The sequence below is a fragment of the Ptychodera flava genome, chromosome 14, assembly GCF_041260155.1.
Source record: "Ptychodera flava strain L36383 chromosome 14, AS_Pfla_20210202, whole genome shotgun sequence".
NCBI classification, from domain to species: domain Eukaryota; kingdom Metazoa; phylum Hemichordata; class Enteropneusta; family Ptychoderidae; genus Ptychodera; species Ptychodera flava.
Window position 1 is genome coordinate 16991410 of NC_091941.1, and position 19909 is coordinate 17011318.

Below are 19909 nucleotides of genomic sequence, written 5' to 3' on the forward strand. Positions count from 1 at the left end.
TAAATGAAATACATGACTTTGAACACCCTTGGTGTTCTTGACGAGAGCACGCGTTCGATACACAAGTCAAATGAAGGTTACAGCAAATATAAGTGCACAGTGACGCCAGTCGAAAATAAAGTGTTATGCTAATTGGAAAATATCACGTGGCCTCTGGTACGCCTCCAACATCGAGCATTCAATTACGATACAGTGGAAACACAATCGTTGCCAACGACATCACTGAAATAATTCAGACTCCGCCGTCATCACATTGCGTATTTCATTTTTTTCACCAGCCAACCTAGGTCAACATCCCACAATATAACGACGTCTCATTTTTGTGCTGCGGTTTATTAACGTTTCAACACTCGGTGCTCTCGAAAGAAGCCCACAACACGCACGCGATGGGTTGCAGGACTTCGAGAGCCGATGGAGAAAAACCAGACTGAGCCCTGAGCAGAAACTGCTGGTCGCCGATTCTTGGAAAGAATTACACATCGACCTTGAACGGATAGGAATGCTGATGTTCATGGGGTAGGCACTTCCAGTGGTCATTTGTGTTCCCAGCACGACACTTTATCGATCATCTGTTGCTGAAAAGTCATGCATGTATACCGCTTAATTACTAAAAAGGTACACCACAGATGCGACTGTAAAACATCTCTCGTAATCCACGGGGAATGCATGTTTATACGTTTCTCGGCGCAACAGTACATCGCAAAACACAACAATGGTACATAATATTGAATCTCCCTACGAACTATATCTTCAGTTAAAATCAAAATAACATTATACAAATTAGTTTTGCACTGGCACATTGAATAATGAATAATAATGCTTTGGCCAATTTTTTCGCGACACACTACTGTTCAAAAATTTACGCCACACAAATACTTTTGTTCATTACGTTGTGAGGCTATACACATGTGTATAACGCAGGCGTAATTACCGAGTTCAATTTAAATGAATTCGCCTCAAATGAGTTCGCGACGTATACAGTTTCGGAATAACGTTTTGTCTTGAGACACTGTCCAAACAATCTTTCTGAACTTATGTCGGATACAAGTGAATGCTACATACTTTTATGGCTAACGAAGCCGGCAGAAATATCAATCCCTTAATTCATTATCTTTTGAAGCTACAATATGAATATATTTACAGTAACTTCTACATTTACATCACATATCTGAAAAGCAAAGATATGAATAGTTGGTGTGTGCCTTAATCAGTGTATGTACGTGTTCTTTCAAAATGGCACCATCAAACAGATTCAAGTCGACGTCTGCCTGTTATGACATTATTTGCTCATATTCCCCTCTCGCCTCAAATAGTTTATGATACGGAGTTAGTTGGATAATAAAACATGAACGTTGTACGCAAGGAGTTAATGCCATCACGTTTCTCAGTATACAGAGTAGCACAATTTTCCGTGAGACGTTTTGCCCTGAATATTTGCGTCGTAATTCAGCGTCGTTTCATGAATAACTGAAGCCACAGTCAAATTACTTTCATGTTCTCTGGGTGTGTCGATTACACACCACCCACCGGATCGTTTGTCAGGTTAGCTTATCTGCGACGTGCACGTATAAAGCGCACTTCTGTGGTACGATACGGTCACTGATATGAGCGCATTCGGTTAAAATTCAATAGCGCTGCTATTGAAATCCTCCCCGGCTCGATAACATATTTCATACCGATTAGCAAATGATATTCATGTAATCTTGCTATCTATACGCTCGGATGATTGTTGAAAGTTTGGAAAATGATTACCTATGAAATTTACATCCTGTAATTGTAGACATTTGTAAACGTAGGTGAAAGGAATTCTTATCTTTTTTCTTGATAATACATTCGGTTTTTATTCATCTGGAAAAACCTTTTAGAGAGATAGCATGTGCTGTTTGATTGTGTAATGCCCAGTCTATGCTTATTCAGTTTCCAGTCTCCTTTGTAAAACCCTTGCGATAGCGCCTGTTACAACCGATATGGAATTGAATAATGCAAGGCAATACTTAACTATCGCTGTATTCTGTAACTCCATTGTAACAGATCCGTACTTCGGTTTGTCAATGCAGAGTTATTCTTCGCGCACCTTTGGAGTAACATAGATCATGACTGATTTGAGATCGGAAATGTTTTAACACTAATGTTCATCCTGAAATAAGACTAAGGGAGCCGTCATTGTATACGCCTGGAGGGTACGGAATCAGAGGAGTCACTAAAAAAAATTGAAAGCTACAAGGGGTTGCTGCGAAGGGGATGCTTCTCAAATCAACGAAAGCATTTTTAACAGGTTAGCCTCTTCTCAAAATATCTCTCGGATATCTCTCTATTGGACAAATTTCGGCGATAGTGCAGTTGTGAAATGATACGAAAAATAAGAAAAAGAACTAAAAACACAATAGATTAAAAATGTTACAATTCTATAAAAATATGGTACAATTTGATATATATGAGTACATCGACTATCATTACTAAATAGTAATTTTGCAGTATTTCCCGGTAAAAGATTGGTATACTTACCTGATCAAGCATGAGAAAAATCTGCTTTCTATTCTAAGCTTATATAGTACTGATAATCGGGAAGAATGTATAACGAAAGCTAATTCTACAGAGAAACACGATTGGAACTAGTTTCGGATAATTTGATCTTTTACTTGTTCAAATTTATCAAAAGTGATAGGTGCCATATAGCTTAAAGTAGAGATGTTACAAAATACTCATAAAAACTAGTGAATTGTAAAAAAGGAAAAGAAAATGAGCTTACATTTGCTGATTAAACCAATATTAATACGATATCCAATTATCCCAAATGAGTTCCAGCCGTGTTAAAATATACAAAATAGTGGACTGCCATTATAATAAACCCATCTTTTATTGCAAGAATAAAGTTTGTCACAGTCGAAAAATACCTAAGCGATATAGATTCCTTTATCTTTCAAAAAAATGTAAATTTAATCTCTACATTAATGTTTTTGTTTTCTTTGTGTATTTTCTGTGTCCTCGTTGACACAAGTTTTGGCAATCTCCTAATAAACACAATATTGCAGAAGCAAAGTTTTGATACGGTAAATAAATAAATGCTCCCAGCAGATACAATTATTAGTGCACAGGATCTAGGACAAAACTGAACTTTTGTGACTTCACCTTTTATTATCACAGAAATATATAATATTTCAATTGACTTACTTTCGATAACCATTCTGGCATTTACCCATACAAATCCAAATTAAACACTACATGGTTAGATACTGGTTATAGGGTAAGTTTTTATATCTATATTTTCTTGTGGCTTTGAATTTCATTTCTTTGGTTTCATCTTTTTAATCGTCATGAGGCAACTGATGATAATCGAGCAGGATTTGAAAGATATTTCCTATTGCTTTATCAGGATATTTTACAAATACATGTATTGATATTTAACGTGTTCAATTGGGTAGGGGAGTCGGTTAAAATTTCTGTGTAAGAGGAGGTGATTACTAGAATTTATTATGGTTGGGGGGGTTTCTCGAAACTTTAGAGTTTCTGATATAATTCTTCAGACGCCCAGGCAGTAAATAATGACGGATCCCTAATATTTGGAGTAACAGAGATAATACTTTGAGAATGGAAACAGGTTAACAAAAATGTTCATCTTGAAAAACAGAGCATGGTACAAGCAGGTGATTTTCCGATGGTTTGTAAAACGACACTGCAAATTTAGGAACATAAAGCAGCAAACGTTTGCGTGTTTTTATGGAATTGGGGGCACAGTACGCCCCTTGGACTCCGCGGGATATGGTCTGGATATATGTAACATAGATAACGATGATGCAAAATGACGGAAGTTCCCAATTAATCTTGTGTTTTGAAGACTCTTGTACGTTTTTTTACGGCGCCATGGACATTTTAGGAACGATGTGGTTAACGCTGATAGACATCGTGACCAATATCATGTGTCTGTATCTACATATGCGGTTTGCTTACTTTCGATTTGTGTCTTTTCAATAGGCAATGTTAAACCTTATAAGTGCGTGGTACAATTAGTACGGCTACTATCAAATAAAATGAATATTTACCTGACATTCACATGTAATGTGTTTTCCCAAAGTATACTTGAACGGAAATAGAATGCTAATCGAGGAGACATCTGTTGACATGTATTTCCTAAATCATATTACCAATAATGAAACCAGGTGAACGTGATGAATGGCCTTCCTTGCTGTACAGAGGTCGACATTATCGTGAAATATGACTTTGAATTACGATATTGAAAGATTATTATTCATGATAGATCTGCTAATGCACTACTGGAGTAGATACACGGTAACAGTGCTTTAGGCATGTACTTGCGGAACAAATCAAACTTTACACTGCAGTTCGGTAAATACAGAAAATCAATTTGCACCCACGGCAACAAGCTGAGGTTTATTATCAGAATTCAAGATCACCATCAATCACAGTTCGTCCTTGTCATGTTCATCATAAAGGAGTGGACATTAATAGATAGCTGTGATGGCTCAACGAAAAAGCCCCGTTATAATTCCGCCAATAGTGGCCGTGAAACCGTCGAGTGAGTGTACATGTAGGAGGCGGGGCGACCTCAATCGCTCGGTGCCGTGTCTGCATGCACAGCGGTTTCCCCGATATTGATGAATGCGGTGTTCAGATATTGCTGTTTGGTAATTGTTGAAGCGCCGCCCGCAGAGCATATTCCGCGAAACGCGTGCCACCTGTGTTTTGTGAAGTGCCTTTGACATTTTACACGAAACGTGAAAAGCGATTACGATTACAATGGAGCGAGTCAACCAATTGTTAATGCGATGAAATATCTCACCGCTGTAGCTCACACATTTTTGCCTGTCGGAGCATGATTTCAAATTTAACTTGTCAACTGTGCAAGTTTTTTATACGTTTGCATAGATTCTTAAAGCGTACATCGTTTAGTTTAAATGACCAAATTGTTGTGGGTTTTAGAGCATTCTTTTTTATTTCTGACTGTGAGCAAATATTTAGCAAAAGAAAGGAATTACAACTTCGATACTTGTATCCTTGAGATCTGGGTAAGCTCTGCCGAGCATGTTGATCACTTTACCGGAAAACGTGGGCAAATGCTTCAGCAAATAAAAATTGCAATGTCATCCGATAAAAGGCATATTGATTAAATTTATGTAAATATAGCCAGCCTCAATATGGACGCATGTCTCATGGTTTTGCAGTATGGACATTAGGAACCCCTGGGTTTCGGATGTAACTTGTATGGGTCTATGTCAATGTTTACGTTCGCCATCATGAAACTTTACTAGCCGGTGTACAGCTCCCTTCTTGTGTCAACAGAGCAAATCTACATTAAATGCTTCTCAGCGCGGCTTGTATAGATGCATTGCGAAGGGACTGTGGATAAAGTGGAGAACAGAATTTACTCTTCGATGTTTTATTTAAGACCCTTTTCTTACAGCTATGCACACTCGAGCCTTGAACTCGTCCAGGGTCGCAAAGACATGAGTTATATATTCCCGCGCGGTCTCCGGGACCATATAAAAATTAATAGTCGGCCCTACCGTGAGGTAGGAGTAGCCATAAGGCATGCTACAATTTATTATACTGTCTGGACTCCGTGTACTTTTAATTACGTTACAGGGATAATTTAAGGTGATAAAGAGGTCTTGAAAGTTGTATGTGCGCGAACGGGTGTTGCTCACACAATGACGTGATGAGAGAGAGAGAGAGAGAGAGAGAGAGAGGAGAGAGAGAGAGAGAGAGAGAAGAGAGGAGAGAGAGAGGAGAGAGAGAGAGAGACGAGAGAGAGAGGAGATGAGAGAGAGAGAGAGAGGAGAGAAAGAAAAGAGACAGACAGACAGACTAACAGGCGGGCAATATGTTACCAGACAATCAGTTTGATTTCTACATGTAACCCACGCACATGTGTAGTACTTTAAAAATAGATGCAAAGCACTTAAGTTAACGTTTGCTCAATAATTGGGAGAAACAAGAATGTCAGCTGACAATGCTGAAAATGGTGATCCGTCCCCGTATTTAATTCCTTTGCTATATACCAATCTTAAATGACAGGCGTGTCTCATTGAAAAAATAAATTGTAACATGTAAGTCTTGGTACTATTACACCCCAAACCTCATTTGATTTCATTAAAATTCGTCACGGAATGTTATTTCATTCAATAGTTTGAATGGGCATCATCTTCGTTTGTAATTTTGTAGACAGTTGTAATCGCTATGTAGGTGGGGCATTTTCTGTTATTTTCATTTCTGTCATTTTCTGTTGGATCCCATCGAGAATTTGAACGAATAATTTCTCAAAGCAAGCCATAAAAGTAGATGGAATAAAATGTTGATGACTCTCGTAAGGGCATTAAATTTTCAAATTGCAAAATGATCTTCAGATTGGGATGATTTTCCTGTAACATTAGAGTTTCAGCATAGCTACATTGAATCAATTGTCTACAGATAAATAGGTCATTTCATATTGATTGTTGCAGAAGAGATAATACCACATACAATCCGAGGTTATAATTTCTGAGTGGCCTGATATTGATTTAGACTGGATTTAAATGGCAAACAAAGCTCTCTGACATATTCTATTTCAACAAACAGTGCAAATATGTTCTCGTCTAATGAGCGTACAACTGCACTGAGGTTAAAAAATGAGATGTTGTTCATGGGTCTGCCTGGCAAAGAAAACTTTTCTCGTTAATCTTGTCCTAGAGTTCCTACTCCAAGTGTCCTCCCCAGAGTTACACCTTTGAGACACTTTCACCTCCAAGTCATGTCAGCTGTTGAAGGGTGCTTCTACAACGTAAACAACTGCAAGGAATAACACGATAATTGAGTTTTCCATCAATTGTCGGGAGGATAGGTGGCGAAGTAACAATCTCTGTCGACGGTTAGTTAAGATGATCTTTGAAACTGCCCGGATAATGCTCACAAAAACCTTGAGAGTATTCAATGTTAAATAAACTGATTAATTCACCAGAAGTGGTGGCCAACTGAAATCTTACACAGATTCCGATAATCGATACACAAATGAATGAAAGGTCGGCATGCATCCCCGTCGACATTATATGAAACGTTTACAAATCTCATATCGGAAAAAGAAATTGCAAGTCATGTGAAAATATCATTAAATATTTGCTAACCTCTACACTTACCCCCTCATTTTCAGCCAACACTTTTGGCCTCTCGTCCACTTATCTTTGCATTTCTGTCCACCGCTGCTGTGTTTATGTTTTTCTCAATGATTTGCCCTCCGTTTTCAAAAAAGGAACTTTTTCACACACGTACATTCCAACGGCCATCAACATTCTCAATATAGGGCTTTTTATAGGGCAGTAAAGTTTGATGTGTTCAACTCCTATTCTATTTTTACTATTTTTCTCGCGTCGGCATCTGCGGGTGTTGACCGGTCAAAGCCTGTCAAGTCATTATTTTTTGCATTCATTATTAACCCAGTGATTTCACATTGACAAACGTTACTATGTATATCTATAATGTACCCCCAGTCGGAGCAATATTTGTCGTCGCACGTAGATTCTATCGCAGAGTACATGTACCTTCTCAGGTTGCACACACAACATAAATAGCAACGGTATCATATTTTATACTACAGTCACATCATGGCCCTTTTCGATTTACTGACGCTAAAAACAAACTTAAATCTTCAATAAAAAGTGTTGCACGTAATAGGAGAAAGACACTTACATGTATGTGTTTAAAACAACTACATCAGTTGCCTTTTGAGGAAAGACTGAAAACCCTGGACCTATACTCGGCTTTAGAATAATTAACGTCATCTTAGGGGTATGTTTGTCTTTATTCATTATAAAGGCTACCTCATACATGTATTAATTTCCATCGGACAGAAGATGTCGCCCAGTGTATGTGTGCCCTTTTCTCAGGACCCTTCGCAGCCTCAATATGGTGGTGAGCTGATATAGCAAATAATAGTAAGAAACATTATAGCTTTGCTGGAATCTGGAAGATCGGAAAGTTCAAGTTGAAATCTGTGACAGTGAAAAAAGTCAACCGCCAAAAAGTTTAAAGCGAAGTTAACCATGTGAAAGTAGTCGACTCCGTAAACTTGTGGGAATTGAAAGTCATTGCATCCGTTCAAAAATGCTTCCCAATACACTGCGAATCCATGAATCCCTTTTTATTACAAATAATAACATTTAGTTGTTGTTCAAAGTACACGACCTTGGACCATAAATTTTCAAGTGTTTTCCCTGTCATGGTATAATGTTGTTGTAATCTGAGCTTCCTTAGGAATCACGTTACCACAGTTTTACATAGTGCAGGGCTGCTTAATCAAACAATAAACCATAGACCTGACAGAGAAGAAGTTAGTAATATCCAGTTTTATTCAAAAAATTACACAGCGTGCTGCCCAACCATCCTAGGTTTTTTGTTCTCAATGTTATCCGCGTGACATAATAACCCTATCATAATGATCGCAAATATACCGACTTCAACCAATATTGGAATTAGAAAATTCCAAGGTTAGCTCAGACCAAAAACTAAACGGGGTTGTTTCTCCTCTGCGCACGCGTAGATCTAGACCGGTTACGTCAGTGATAATTTACGTTCACTTGACAAAATTAATTATAAAAGATTACTGTGCTCTACGTGCATCAGAAAATGGTAATATTCTTGCAATCTCATCAAGAAATTTCTGAACAGTTCATCATCGTTGTATGTTTGATGCGTATAATTGGATCTTGTGGCCTAAAAACCAAACGCAAATGAGACAAACTCTACACGACCTTTTCATTTTTGTAAGAGACCTCGAGTTTCAAAAAGTACACGATAATTTTAAGGGGTCTTATTGGTAGATCTTTAGCTTTGCATATAAACGCTAATTGATCTGTCTCACCATCAGATTTGGAAAATGTATATACATTTTGTGATGAAAAATTTCTTTTCATTGGTTATCAATAAAGAAGGAACTTTGAAGAGAAAAAACCGCCTTTTGCTCACTGTTGAGCATTTGTGTTTCTGGGTAGATGTAAGCTTACACGGTACATACGGTAAGCTGATCTCACATTGGATAATCAGCGATATGCGTTATTAAGTCATTAATCATTTTTATGTAAATAAGTATGACTAACATATGGGATTAATGGCAGTAATGCTAATATTTTGACTTCGAAAATTGGTTAACAACAACGAGTTACCAGAAAACGAACTCTTTAATCGCAACAGGTGATTTATTGCTGCGTTTTGTTTGAGTGAGCATGATTCGGAGCATTAAAAGCGAGTGTTATGTGTTTTTATGGCAACCGAGTAAACATCTCGTTCCTGGCACGCAACGAGGCACTGCCAGGATCATGCAGACACATAAAGCGAAACGCAGCGACGGAAGTAATGAATTTCGTGTTATGGCGTGAAGACGCTTAAGTGTTTACACTCTATCAATTTGAAAATGCTGTGTTTCAGGCTTTCAGGCAACGGTGCCTTTGTTTTATTACTAATTGCTTACTTTCTCTTTTCAACCACTTACCGGACAATTTTCTAATCTTCTAAGTTCGTGATACATATTGCACGGCCACCGGAAATGCGAAAAACTCTTTCCTAGCGCTGATGCTTCATGAATTCAAAATTTTCCGAACCATACTAGTAGCGGCATCCAATAATTTGCGAACGGTAGTAATGATGACCTTGTGAAATCTTCGAAATCGAAAATCCATGTTGCAGTGACGTAACTGTCAAACACAGTCAATCACCTTTATTGGCTTCCGAGTTGCTCTCAGGAGATACTGTAGCACCGATATGTCAGTCTGTCTGTTCGCGAGAATATGTGCTTGTCTGTATGTTAAACTAATGGTTCTGTATGTCTTGAGCAGCTGATTAAACTGTAGCGATACCAGATGCACATATGTATTGTGGTAAATGCCATATCTACCAATGGGTAGATTTCGTTTGCTGCTTCTTAGATGATTGTGAAAACATTAACTTGAAACGTTTTTGAAAACGTTAGCCGTGCGAGAAAACTTGGAATACATTTCTAGTGCACATTAAGGGAGCCTCCAGGGGCACCTTGTTTCTTAAAGGAGCAGGTTTTTATCCGAAAACTAATTGATTGAATGGATACAAGTTTCAAAGGAACCCACAAGTCATCATTGTTGATGTCAACAAGAACTAATACGAGAAGTAGGTATTCGGGACCTTCTTTTTAGTTGCAGGTCTGGAGTATTAGGTCCTTCCAATGGATTCTCTGCTAAATCCGGGCTGGTAACTCCATTAAAGTATATATGTTCTTAAAGCCTAGATATTAGCACATGCTGTGACCTGTATTTTGTTACCATTGTCTACGTAAGTGTCATCTGACAGTCAATTTGATTTCTCTCTAAAAATCGACTTGTTTACTTTCCCCTGCACAAACACAGCTGTGTTTCAGGTCAAAATAAGTACCAACAACAGACAACACAATGAACTTGAAAAGAGTTTCTCAGATTTCTTTTATCTTACCTAGTTTTTTACGGACTCTTATAGGTGTTGGACCATGAATAGGCTCGATTACCAGCCGGAAAAATTGTCGCGTCATACAAAATGATCTAAAGACAAACAAAAATAACAGACACGTTTTGCAAAATTGATACAACTAATTTGCTGTCACGTGATGGTTGTGTAAGCAACATTATGATGACAATATGCAAATCACAGCATTTGCCAATATCTAGGCTTTAGGCTGAAAATCGATACTTCAATGGGGTTACAAACTCGGTTTTGTGTTTTGTTTTGTTTTTGTTTAGTTTTTGTGTTTTTTTAAAGAAAACTAATTTTTGGCAGGGCACAATACTTGTCATGGAACCTTAATATCTTTTCACGAAGCCATTCGATATAGCCATTGTTGTTAATACCCATGTCAAAAGCCATTACTCAGGCATGCCTATACCAATCCAGTAAAAGTTGGCACAACTTATAATGGAATTGGAGCGGTGGGAACCAGCAAATACATCGTGATATACACATATATGTCAAATGTATTCGCAATTTTATCAAATCCGGCAACCGCATAGACATTTGTTGCGATGCGAAGTGCTTAACTTTATTTATATGTTTAACTTTGTACACAACAAAAACAAGAATTTACATTTCATTAATTTTATGATCGGATTTGCCGTCAGGCGGTCATATTTTGTTTTACAATTATTTCTTCACAATCGATTTCGTTGAGAGTTGGTACTCGGACAAAAAAGTGTGACATACTTATTTACTCAGATTTGATCGGCAATATGATTCAATATCACTATTTCGAACTATATTTTTAATCGCTTAAATATTTAGAGCCATTACTATGACGTCATGCATCTACTTCGTTTCGAATTTGGCACAAAACAGTAGAGTCCGAATCACTATGCACGTACACCAACTTAATCTTCGATATCATACAATATAGCTTCTAAACAGATATTTTAATCATAGTTTCTAAAGTCAAATGTCATCACTTTAAAATAACCGTCTGTGACATGAACGGAGCAAGGGATACTGTGATACACACGTCTATTTAAATTGGTTTTGTAATATCACTGATAAACTATGAGATACACAGGCACATCAATTCAAGATGTGTGTAATCTAATATGGCTTCCAGGCGGCCATATTTTTTACAAAATTTTGAATATGAAACCATTACTCAAATGTGTGTCAACATAATTCGTACAAAGTTAGCAGCAGGATTATACATTTTGACAGATTGATTTTTCTCAATCCATTCTATTTTGATCCGGTAGATGGCTGCTACAGTAGGAGGTCGTTTGTTACTTTTTAAAGTCTGGGGTCACCACTCAGATATACCTCAGCCAATTTCTGCTAAATTTGCACAATGATGTACTGGGGTATACAATTTTGTAAAGGGTAATTTGAGGTAGTGGGTGGATAGTCAAATGATTCATCTTCCTTTGCGAAAAACTGTAGCATATCATGTTCAAATGCGGTTCGAATGAAACGTTTGTAATATGAACGCGAATTAAAACCCCATTGTTACCTCCTGACCTCAAATTCTATGAATAACAATTAGGGGTTAACAAATAAAGGGGCAATGGCACTTCACACAGGACGATGTCACATTGCCGAGATTGAATTGTTAATGTCAGTAATAGTCTAAAAAGGAACACCATAAGATGACAAAATCTACTAGAGGAATATCTCATGTCCTTATTTTTTTGCGCAAAAAGAAGTAATTACCGGAAACTCTTGAGACTTTGTTACGTCAATGTCAGACTCTGCAGTGCACTTTAATCATTAGTATTGACCAGACAAAAGACTTTTTCCCGCTACTATGAATTTTGTGCAGATACTAGTATTCAGTAAAATGAAAGTCTAGTGGCGTTAAGGTAATGAATTTCGTGACAGCTAGAAACGGTCGTGAGTCAGGGTGTTTGCTTAACGAGTGGCGAACAGCCATTCACTTGGCGTCTTGTTCAGCTCATTATTAATGCCAGACTAATAGACTTGTTATTGGTATTTTTCCATGCGTAACTGATGCATGCAACAGTTCTCAGCAAAAATATTGCAACTTTTGAACTAACCAACCCCACAAAGTCCAAATCACTCATTCCTTATTCCAATAACTCATTCCGTGTGTTAATTGTCGATTTGGGCTTTTCTGTGTGTCAACAAGTCTTAATGGTCGGAAACTTTCTAGTTCGACTAAGAAATGTTCTTCAACCCGGTGACGATAATGACTTATTGCATTACTTTAGTGTAATGTATGACGACTCCACTTTTGCCAACGCATACGCTAGGAGAGAGAGACGACAAAAATCTGAATCGACGGTACAGAGCTTATGAGCAAAATTGTAACACTGAAATTTCACTTTCAATTCAAATAGGCTATATTTAGGGGCCCAAGCCTATCAGCTGGGCCCCTACTGGTTTCATTGGGGGTTTGCCTTCTTTCTTCTTCTTCCCTGAATGCTTCCCAGCCTAGATCTAGAAAACGGCTGCATGTACACTTCTCAAACTTGGCACAGTGATCAGGGCTAATGAAAGGTGGTGCACCTAACCCTTGAATTTTTAATTAGTCACGAGACCTGGTGCATATAGGATTTTATGAAAACCTTAAAGTGGCTGTCCCTGGAGACCTAAGGGGTCTGGCCAAATTGAAATTTGGTGTGTGACAACCATGTTCCCTGTTCTTTTAAATTTGCAAATAAAATCTTTACATGACTTTGGCCGCCATATTGGATTTTCAAAAAATGCCGATTTAATCTTTAAATATCTTAAACTCCAAAACCAACAGGCCATTTGAATTGAAATTTTACACGTCATCACATAAGTAAGTACTATGAAGTTTGCAAAAGGTTTGTGGATCGGACACGTGGTTTGGCCGGCATATTGGATTTTTTGTACTTTCGAATTTAAACCATAAAAATCTTAAACTCTAGAACAAACACACCATTGAACTGACATTTTGCTCATGTCATCACTAATTTGAGTAATATCATGTTTGCGAAACGTTTTTGGATCGGTCACGTAGTTTGGCAGCCATATTGAATTTTTCGTAAAATCCAATTTAAACTACAAAAATCTTCAACTCCAGAACCAAAGCCAACATTTGAACTGAAATTTTACTTATGTCATCACTGGTGTTTGTACAATCAAGTTTGCTAAAGCCATATGGATCGGTCACGTGGTTTTGCGGCCATATTTGTTTTTGCGTAAAAGCTGTGATAACCACCGAATAATGTTCAAAAACCTTCTTCTGCAGAAGAAATGCACCATTTGAACTTTAACTTTGCTCATATTTTCGTTAGGTTGAACACTTTTCAATTTGCGAAAGGCGTATGGATGGGTCATGTAGTTTGGAGGATATATTGGTTTTCATAAAAATCAACAATAACCACGAGATATATTCAAAAAGCTTCTTTACAAGAACAAAAATACCATTTCAGCTTAAATTGTGGCCTGAGTGTCATCGGTGCAATTACTGTCTACCATGGCAACAGCTTGGGCCCCGCAAACGCTGCTTGCAGCTTTAATTATCATAGTTTCTCAATCATTGAAATGTCGATAGAGCCATAGGCTTATTATAAACAAATGACCTTCCCATTTGATGAACGATTTGACTGATTTTTAGATATTATTACGATTCATATAATGAGCTTCAATTTATTTAAAATGTATTTCCTCTATTTGACGCTGCCATCTGCACGTCCACGCTCTACCCTTTGACCACGACGAATTGAACAGTGATACCAGAATATATTTGTACGGCGCCAGCTTTTCGCTCAATTCGAACATGCATTATAAATCTGGCATCGTTGTTCGACTCCTAGTTATCATTATCAAGGTACTGATCGTTGCCTGTAATTCGCACTCAGTGTACCGAATGTTTTACCACACAACAGCTCGTTACACTGACTTTGGAAGCGAGTATATCTTTTTAAGGCTAAGGTACGATAACGAGACAACAGCATAACGGTGATTATTCTATAGACATTTGGTAATCTAAAGACGGAAATACGCATAGGTTACAGATTTATATTACGGTCATAGCGTTTTATTCATCAGACACGCATTTCTGTGAGATCGATTATTACCAATCTAATAATCAGTGGTGTAACCTCTGTTTGTTATGACGCTGAGAAACGTCATTAGAAGATCTTTTTGCTAGTTTTGTGCGTTCTGGATGAGAAAATCAGGTCGTCAGGGGATACCGCAAAATGCTTAATTCCCTATCATGAAATCACAAAAATTCTTCAATTGTTTCGATACCCACATCACCCAATAAGTAATTTGACCAAAATTCCCACAAGGAAGATAGGTAGTGGAATAGCAATGTTGTACCAGACCGCATGTGAAGTATCACTAAACTTACCCGTCGTCTATACTACTGTAACACGGTACATTTTTTGCGTCACGTTTTTCCTTTACAGGATGTTTGACAGCCATCCGGAGACCAAGAGCTACTTTCAGTTTGCAGAAGAGGAAAGCGAATCGACGCATGCGGCTAACGTTCAGAGACTGAGAGAACACGGTCTTCGCTTCATGAGTTTAGTCAAGAAACTGCTGTGTCACTTAGATAACAAGGAGCAGTTTGATAACATGTTGATAGAGCTCGGGAAAAGGCATCACAATTACCATGCAAATATTGACTTAGTCGTTGTAAGTAGACTCTCATTGTAAGACTATCTCTTATTGCTAATGACTTAAAATGGCTTGATCTTCTAAACCTAAAAGCGATTCTGTTAATCCTATCATGTACCATGAGAGGTTCATTCGACAACAACACCACTTCTTGAGAAATTCACAATGATCTGTGCAGACATTGTTGAAGATCTTCCTTACAAGAGAGGAATACCGACTTTGGATGGCTATTTTTTTGTGACGTGCTCACTCCTTTCAAAATATTTTGAATCACTCCATATTTTCACTTATTAAGCATGCTGCAAAATAATTTTTCATTGATATCAGTGATTGCTACCCATGACATGTCTATCACAATGGTGTTGGAGCTTGCTCAAAACTAATTCAAGGAATGGTAATGTTTTCAGCAAAAATTATCTGCTACCTGCGTGCTCTTGGGGTTGTAATTTTCACCTTTTTCTTTTATATTTACCTTTTCTTACCAATAATTCGATTTCTTTTATCACGTCAGGTTTTCGGAGAGTGCTTTATCCTCTCGATAAGACCGACGCTAAAGCACAGTTGGAATCCGAATGTAGAAGAAGCCTGGACTCAATTATTCAAATACATATCCTACATGATGAAGAGGGGAATAATTCGACAGGATAAGTCTGAAAAGAAAGACAAATCGAGCAAATGACATAGAGTTACAGTATAGTGGTAGAGTATTTCCGATGTGCAAAGAACGATGCGATGGATCAGCCGTTACTATGCTGATACCGCGAGGTGCCTTGGACCGAATATGACGAAATGCCGAAAATTGTACACTTTTAGCTGTAATATTGCATCTCAATATTTACCCACTCCTAGTTAACAGAACCCAGGCGCTTGAAGTCACGTGATGTTTACTTTGGATTATCGCTATTTCAAGAACTGGAAGAACCAGCAACCAGAATTTGATATCCCACGTCTGGCATTACAGATGCTATAAACGTTAACGTTTGTCGAGCAGGCGTTCTTAAGGAAGGTCAATGCGGCTACGAGAAACGTGAGGAACGACACGTACTGATAACATAAACCAGTTTCTCTTGTGACCGTGCATGAACCAACTGGCAGACTCTGTAATTGAGACCGAGTGTAATCAAGCAACCTCATTAGAATAATATGTTCGATTACAAACATTTCGTAATAGACAACTTTTATTTTAAGACGAAGTTTATTTCAAACTTGAAGAGAGACTATGCAAGAAATACATACTGTATAAACTCGTACATGTACGTTAAACTTCTGTAATAACAGTAAAGTGGATTCTAATAAAACATATGAACACTTTCTTTTAGTTGAAAAGCACGGTTTTAGTTAAATCAACACCTATGTACTATGAGAAGGTCTCAAGTTTAAAAATCACGATTTAGCTAATAACACCAGCCCCTTACTCCATTTCATATACAAAAGAGGGTCTGAAGTATAAAAGCCTCGTTACTATTCTGTGTATTCAGGGGAATTGTGTATTTCTCCCCTCTAATGTTCTACCATTATTATTATCTAAACATCTTTGACAAATTTGATTTCTCTTAGGAGTCCATTGTACAAAGTACATTTCGATCAATCCATAAATTTTATTCTTGTAATCCAATCGCCATGACAAGCTTCAACCCTAATGAATCACGCCATGAAGAGACATCTCATTGTAAGTTACTCGGTTTCTTGTGTGGCTTACCATGTACTAGTCGGATTTCTGTATACTGTTCGGGCAAACAATCACTTTGTCAACTGCTACGTTGAAAAGTCTATTTTACAACCTGCATCAACATTTAAAGAGGGTACAATGTAATTTTCTCAAAAGATTTGTATGTCCTAGTTAATGTTTTAGTGTACATCAATCCATGATATTACACTTTAAATTTACAATATGAGGCATCATTACCTTTTTTTTCAAAAATATTTAAGGTGCCATTGGCGACTGTGCCGCACAAGTTGGAACTAAGCTCCCTTCGTAATAACCCGTAATGTTAAGTTCACCTTTGTTAAAAACTCGCTTAACACAATATTCAATGCAATGCCAGTAAAAATATACATTGTGATTCCACAGACTGACGACATCAAGCGACAAATTAAATCATCACTTAGTAGTGAAGCAACCTATGAGGGCGATATTTTGACGGTATAATACGTCAACTCTAGACTCCGAGGTAAGTGTCCACATCTCTATCTCTATCTATCTATCTTACAAATTTATAAAGCGCCAAATATCCAAAGGTAAATACCAATGCTCAGTGGCGCTAAGAGTTCATAAAAAGGCTCTCTGAAACATGTAACTTTTAAGCGTCTTTTGAAAATGTTAATGTTAGCGGAGTTTTAATGTCAATGGGTAGAGAATTCCAAAGAACTGGAGCTGCTGAAGAAAAGGAGCGGCGACCGTAAGAAGTCATCTTCCATCTAGGTGTGTGCAGAAGAAATTGATCAGATGAACGGAGAATGCGTGATGAAGAATGAGGCGTGATTAAATTCCTGATGTATAGTGGGGAGAGTCCATTTAGGGCTTTTGAATGTTAATGCTGTTGGTGCCCTAACGCGAGGACCCTTGGTTGACATAGCATTTAATAAAAAGGTTACACGATCTAGAGATCAGAAGGTCCTCTGTAAATCTTCTTTGAAGAAATTCACTTTCTTTGAACTCCTTATTCAATGGCAAACAAGAAAAAATGCAATCAACAAAGAATACCTGATTCGAGTTTGTTAACCAAGCAGAGAATTGTTTATAAGTCCTGGAAGACAGAAAGGGTAATAAAAGGTTAATAAGATTAAGTAATTCTGTGAAGTCGATAATTTCAAGAATATAGAAGACAGAACTATCGTCACTGCCGACAACTTGATGACAGTTGCTCAAGACTAAAAAATCGGTCTACTAGGCATTTTATCGAAATAGCCATTTTAGCACGTATCTTTTTACGCGACTAACCTACAGATCCCGGCATAAGCCTGTACAGATAGATAGATAGAAGATAGATAGATAGATAAATAGATAGATAGATAGATAGATAGATAGATAGATAGATAGATAGATAGATAGATAGATAGATAGGTAGATAGATAGATAGATAGATAGATAGATAATAGACAGACAGACAGACAGACAGACAGACAGATAGACAGATAGATTTAGATAGATAGATAGATAGATAGATAGATAGATAGATAGATAGATAGATAGATAGATAGATAGATAGATAGATAGATATTTATATAGATATATATTTATTATAGTGACACGGTTTCATATAATAAAAAAACAAAAACAATCTGTTAGGCTTCGGTAATATGAAACCACAGCCGAGTGTTCAGCTGATGATTCACTTTACGTATTTGATACATTTCACTGTGAGAACACCAACGTAGTATCTGGTTAAGAATGTGCCTCCTGATAAATATTTTATACAGTAACTTTGAAAACTTTCTGATGTGTAAATAAATAACTCAATTTCTCTTTGAGGGAAAAATGTGTAGGTGTGTAAAAAAATTTTATTCGAATATCATCATAAAGTCAACAGTTAAAAACAAACGAAACTCGACTTAAAAAGCATTATCAGTACAAAAAATACATTTTCTCTTCAGCAATCTCTAAGATGGAATTGCGCTCAGTTTCGATTCTCATTGGCAATGTTCGATTACGAAATCTCGCGATACACGATTTGCAACTTTTACACTAATTTACACTAATTAACTTTTACACTAATTAACTTTTACACTAATTTACACTGAATTCCCACTTGGCCTACAACTATCTGGGATTGAAAACACAACATTGTCTGGATATCTTCCCACCGTCTGAAAATAGATTACTTTATGATTTTGACTTACAAGGATAAATATACAATGGATTCTTTATAATAACATCATATGTAAAATAAGTCGATTAGAGTACGCCTAATTGAACAACTTGCAGGACTAACTTTTCCCTGGCTACAGTAGACACTGGTGGGCGTCAGTGCAATATTTCACGACTGGCTTGACTTATTACTTATTTAGTCATTTAAAGAAACGGACCCCTACGGTACGCCGCGACTAACAAATGTGTTGCCTGACAAAATTGAAGAACACCTGGTGCGAATTAATCTGCAGGTGTGTTGGACTCGTGAGAAAAGTGAACCATATATGTGGACGTGACTGGCATATGCATTGGGGATCATATCAAACGGCAAAAGCGATATGTTTGAAATGAGATGATAATCATAATTATTTCTTCACTCTGAAACTGTAAACCCAAAACGATAGGAATTATCAGATCTGTTTAAGTTTACATTTCGAGTTTCTGCTGTACTTGCTGTACTTAGCTAACGCCGTGAATTTGATTTTTTATCATTTTTAACAAATCGTACATATGTGTCGCTGGCTGAGCAGTTGACCTATTGGCACACGGGTGAATAGAGCTGATGACACGATTGGAACTAATTTGGGATAATTGGATGGTGAAGTAATGTCGATTTCATCTACAAATGTAATCTCATCTGCATTTCTTTTTACGTTACACACTTTTTTATGAGTAATTTGCAATATTGTAACATTCAGCCATAGGCCACCTAACATTTTTGAGAAATTTGAAAAATATGAAAACCCAATTATCCCAAATTAGCTCCAATCGTGTTTGATATTTGTTACAGGAATAACAGAAAGAATCAATGCTGACTTCAAGAACGAACACTGCAATCATAGTCTGTCCAGTAGCAAGACTCTCTCTCTCTCTCTCTCTCTCTCTCTCTCTCTCTCTCTCTCTCTCTCTCTCTCTCTCTCTCTCTCTCTCTCGTTCTGGAAGATACCATGCAGAACTAGTTGTAATCTTGTACATGTTGTCCGTCACGTAACA

The 19909-nt window shown here is 37.4% G+C and overlaps 1 protein-coding gene across 1 annotated transcript; it reads left to right on the plus strand.

Annotated features, from left to right (window-relative positions):
- The first annotated feature begins 168 nt into the window (after positions 1 to 168).
- On the plus strand, positions 169 to 17241 carry LOC139150668 (neuroglobin-2-like). The gene is made up of 3 exons (XM_070723097.1): positions 169 to 516; positions 14856 to 15084; positions 15578 to 17241. Exons 1-3 carry the CDS (start codon positions 500 to 502, stop codon positions 15743 to 15745), a joined length of 414 nt encoding a protein of 137 aa, XP_070579198.1. The 5' UTR covers positions 169 to 499; the 3' UTR covers positions 15746 to 17241.
- Positions 17242 to 19909: the final 2668 nt, after the last annotated feature.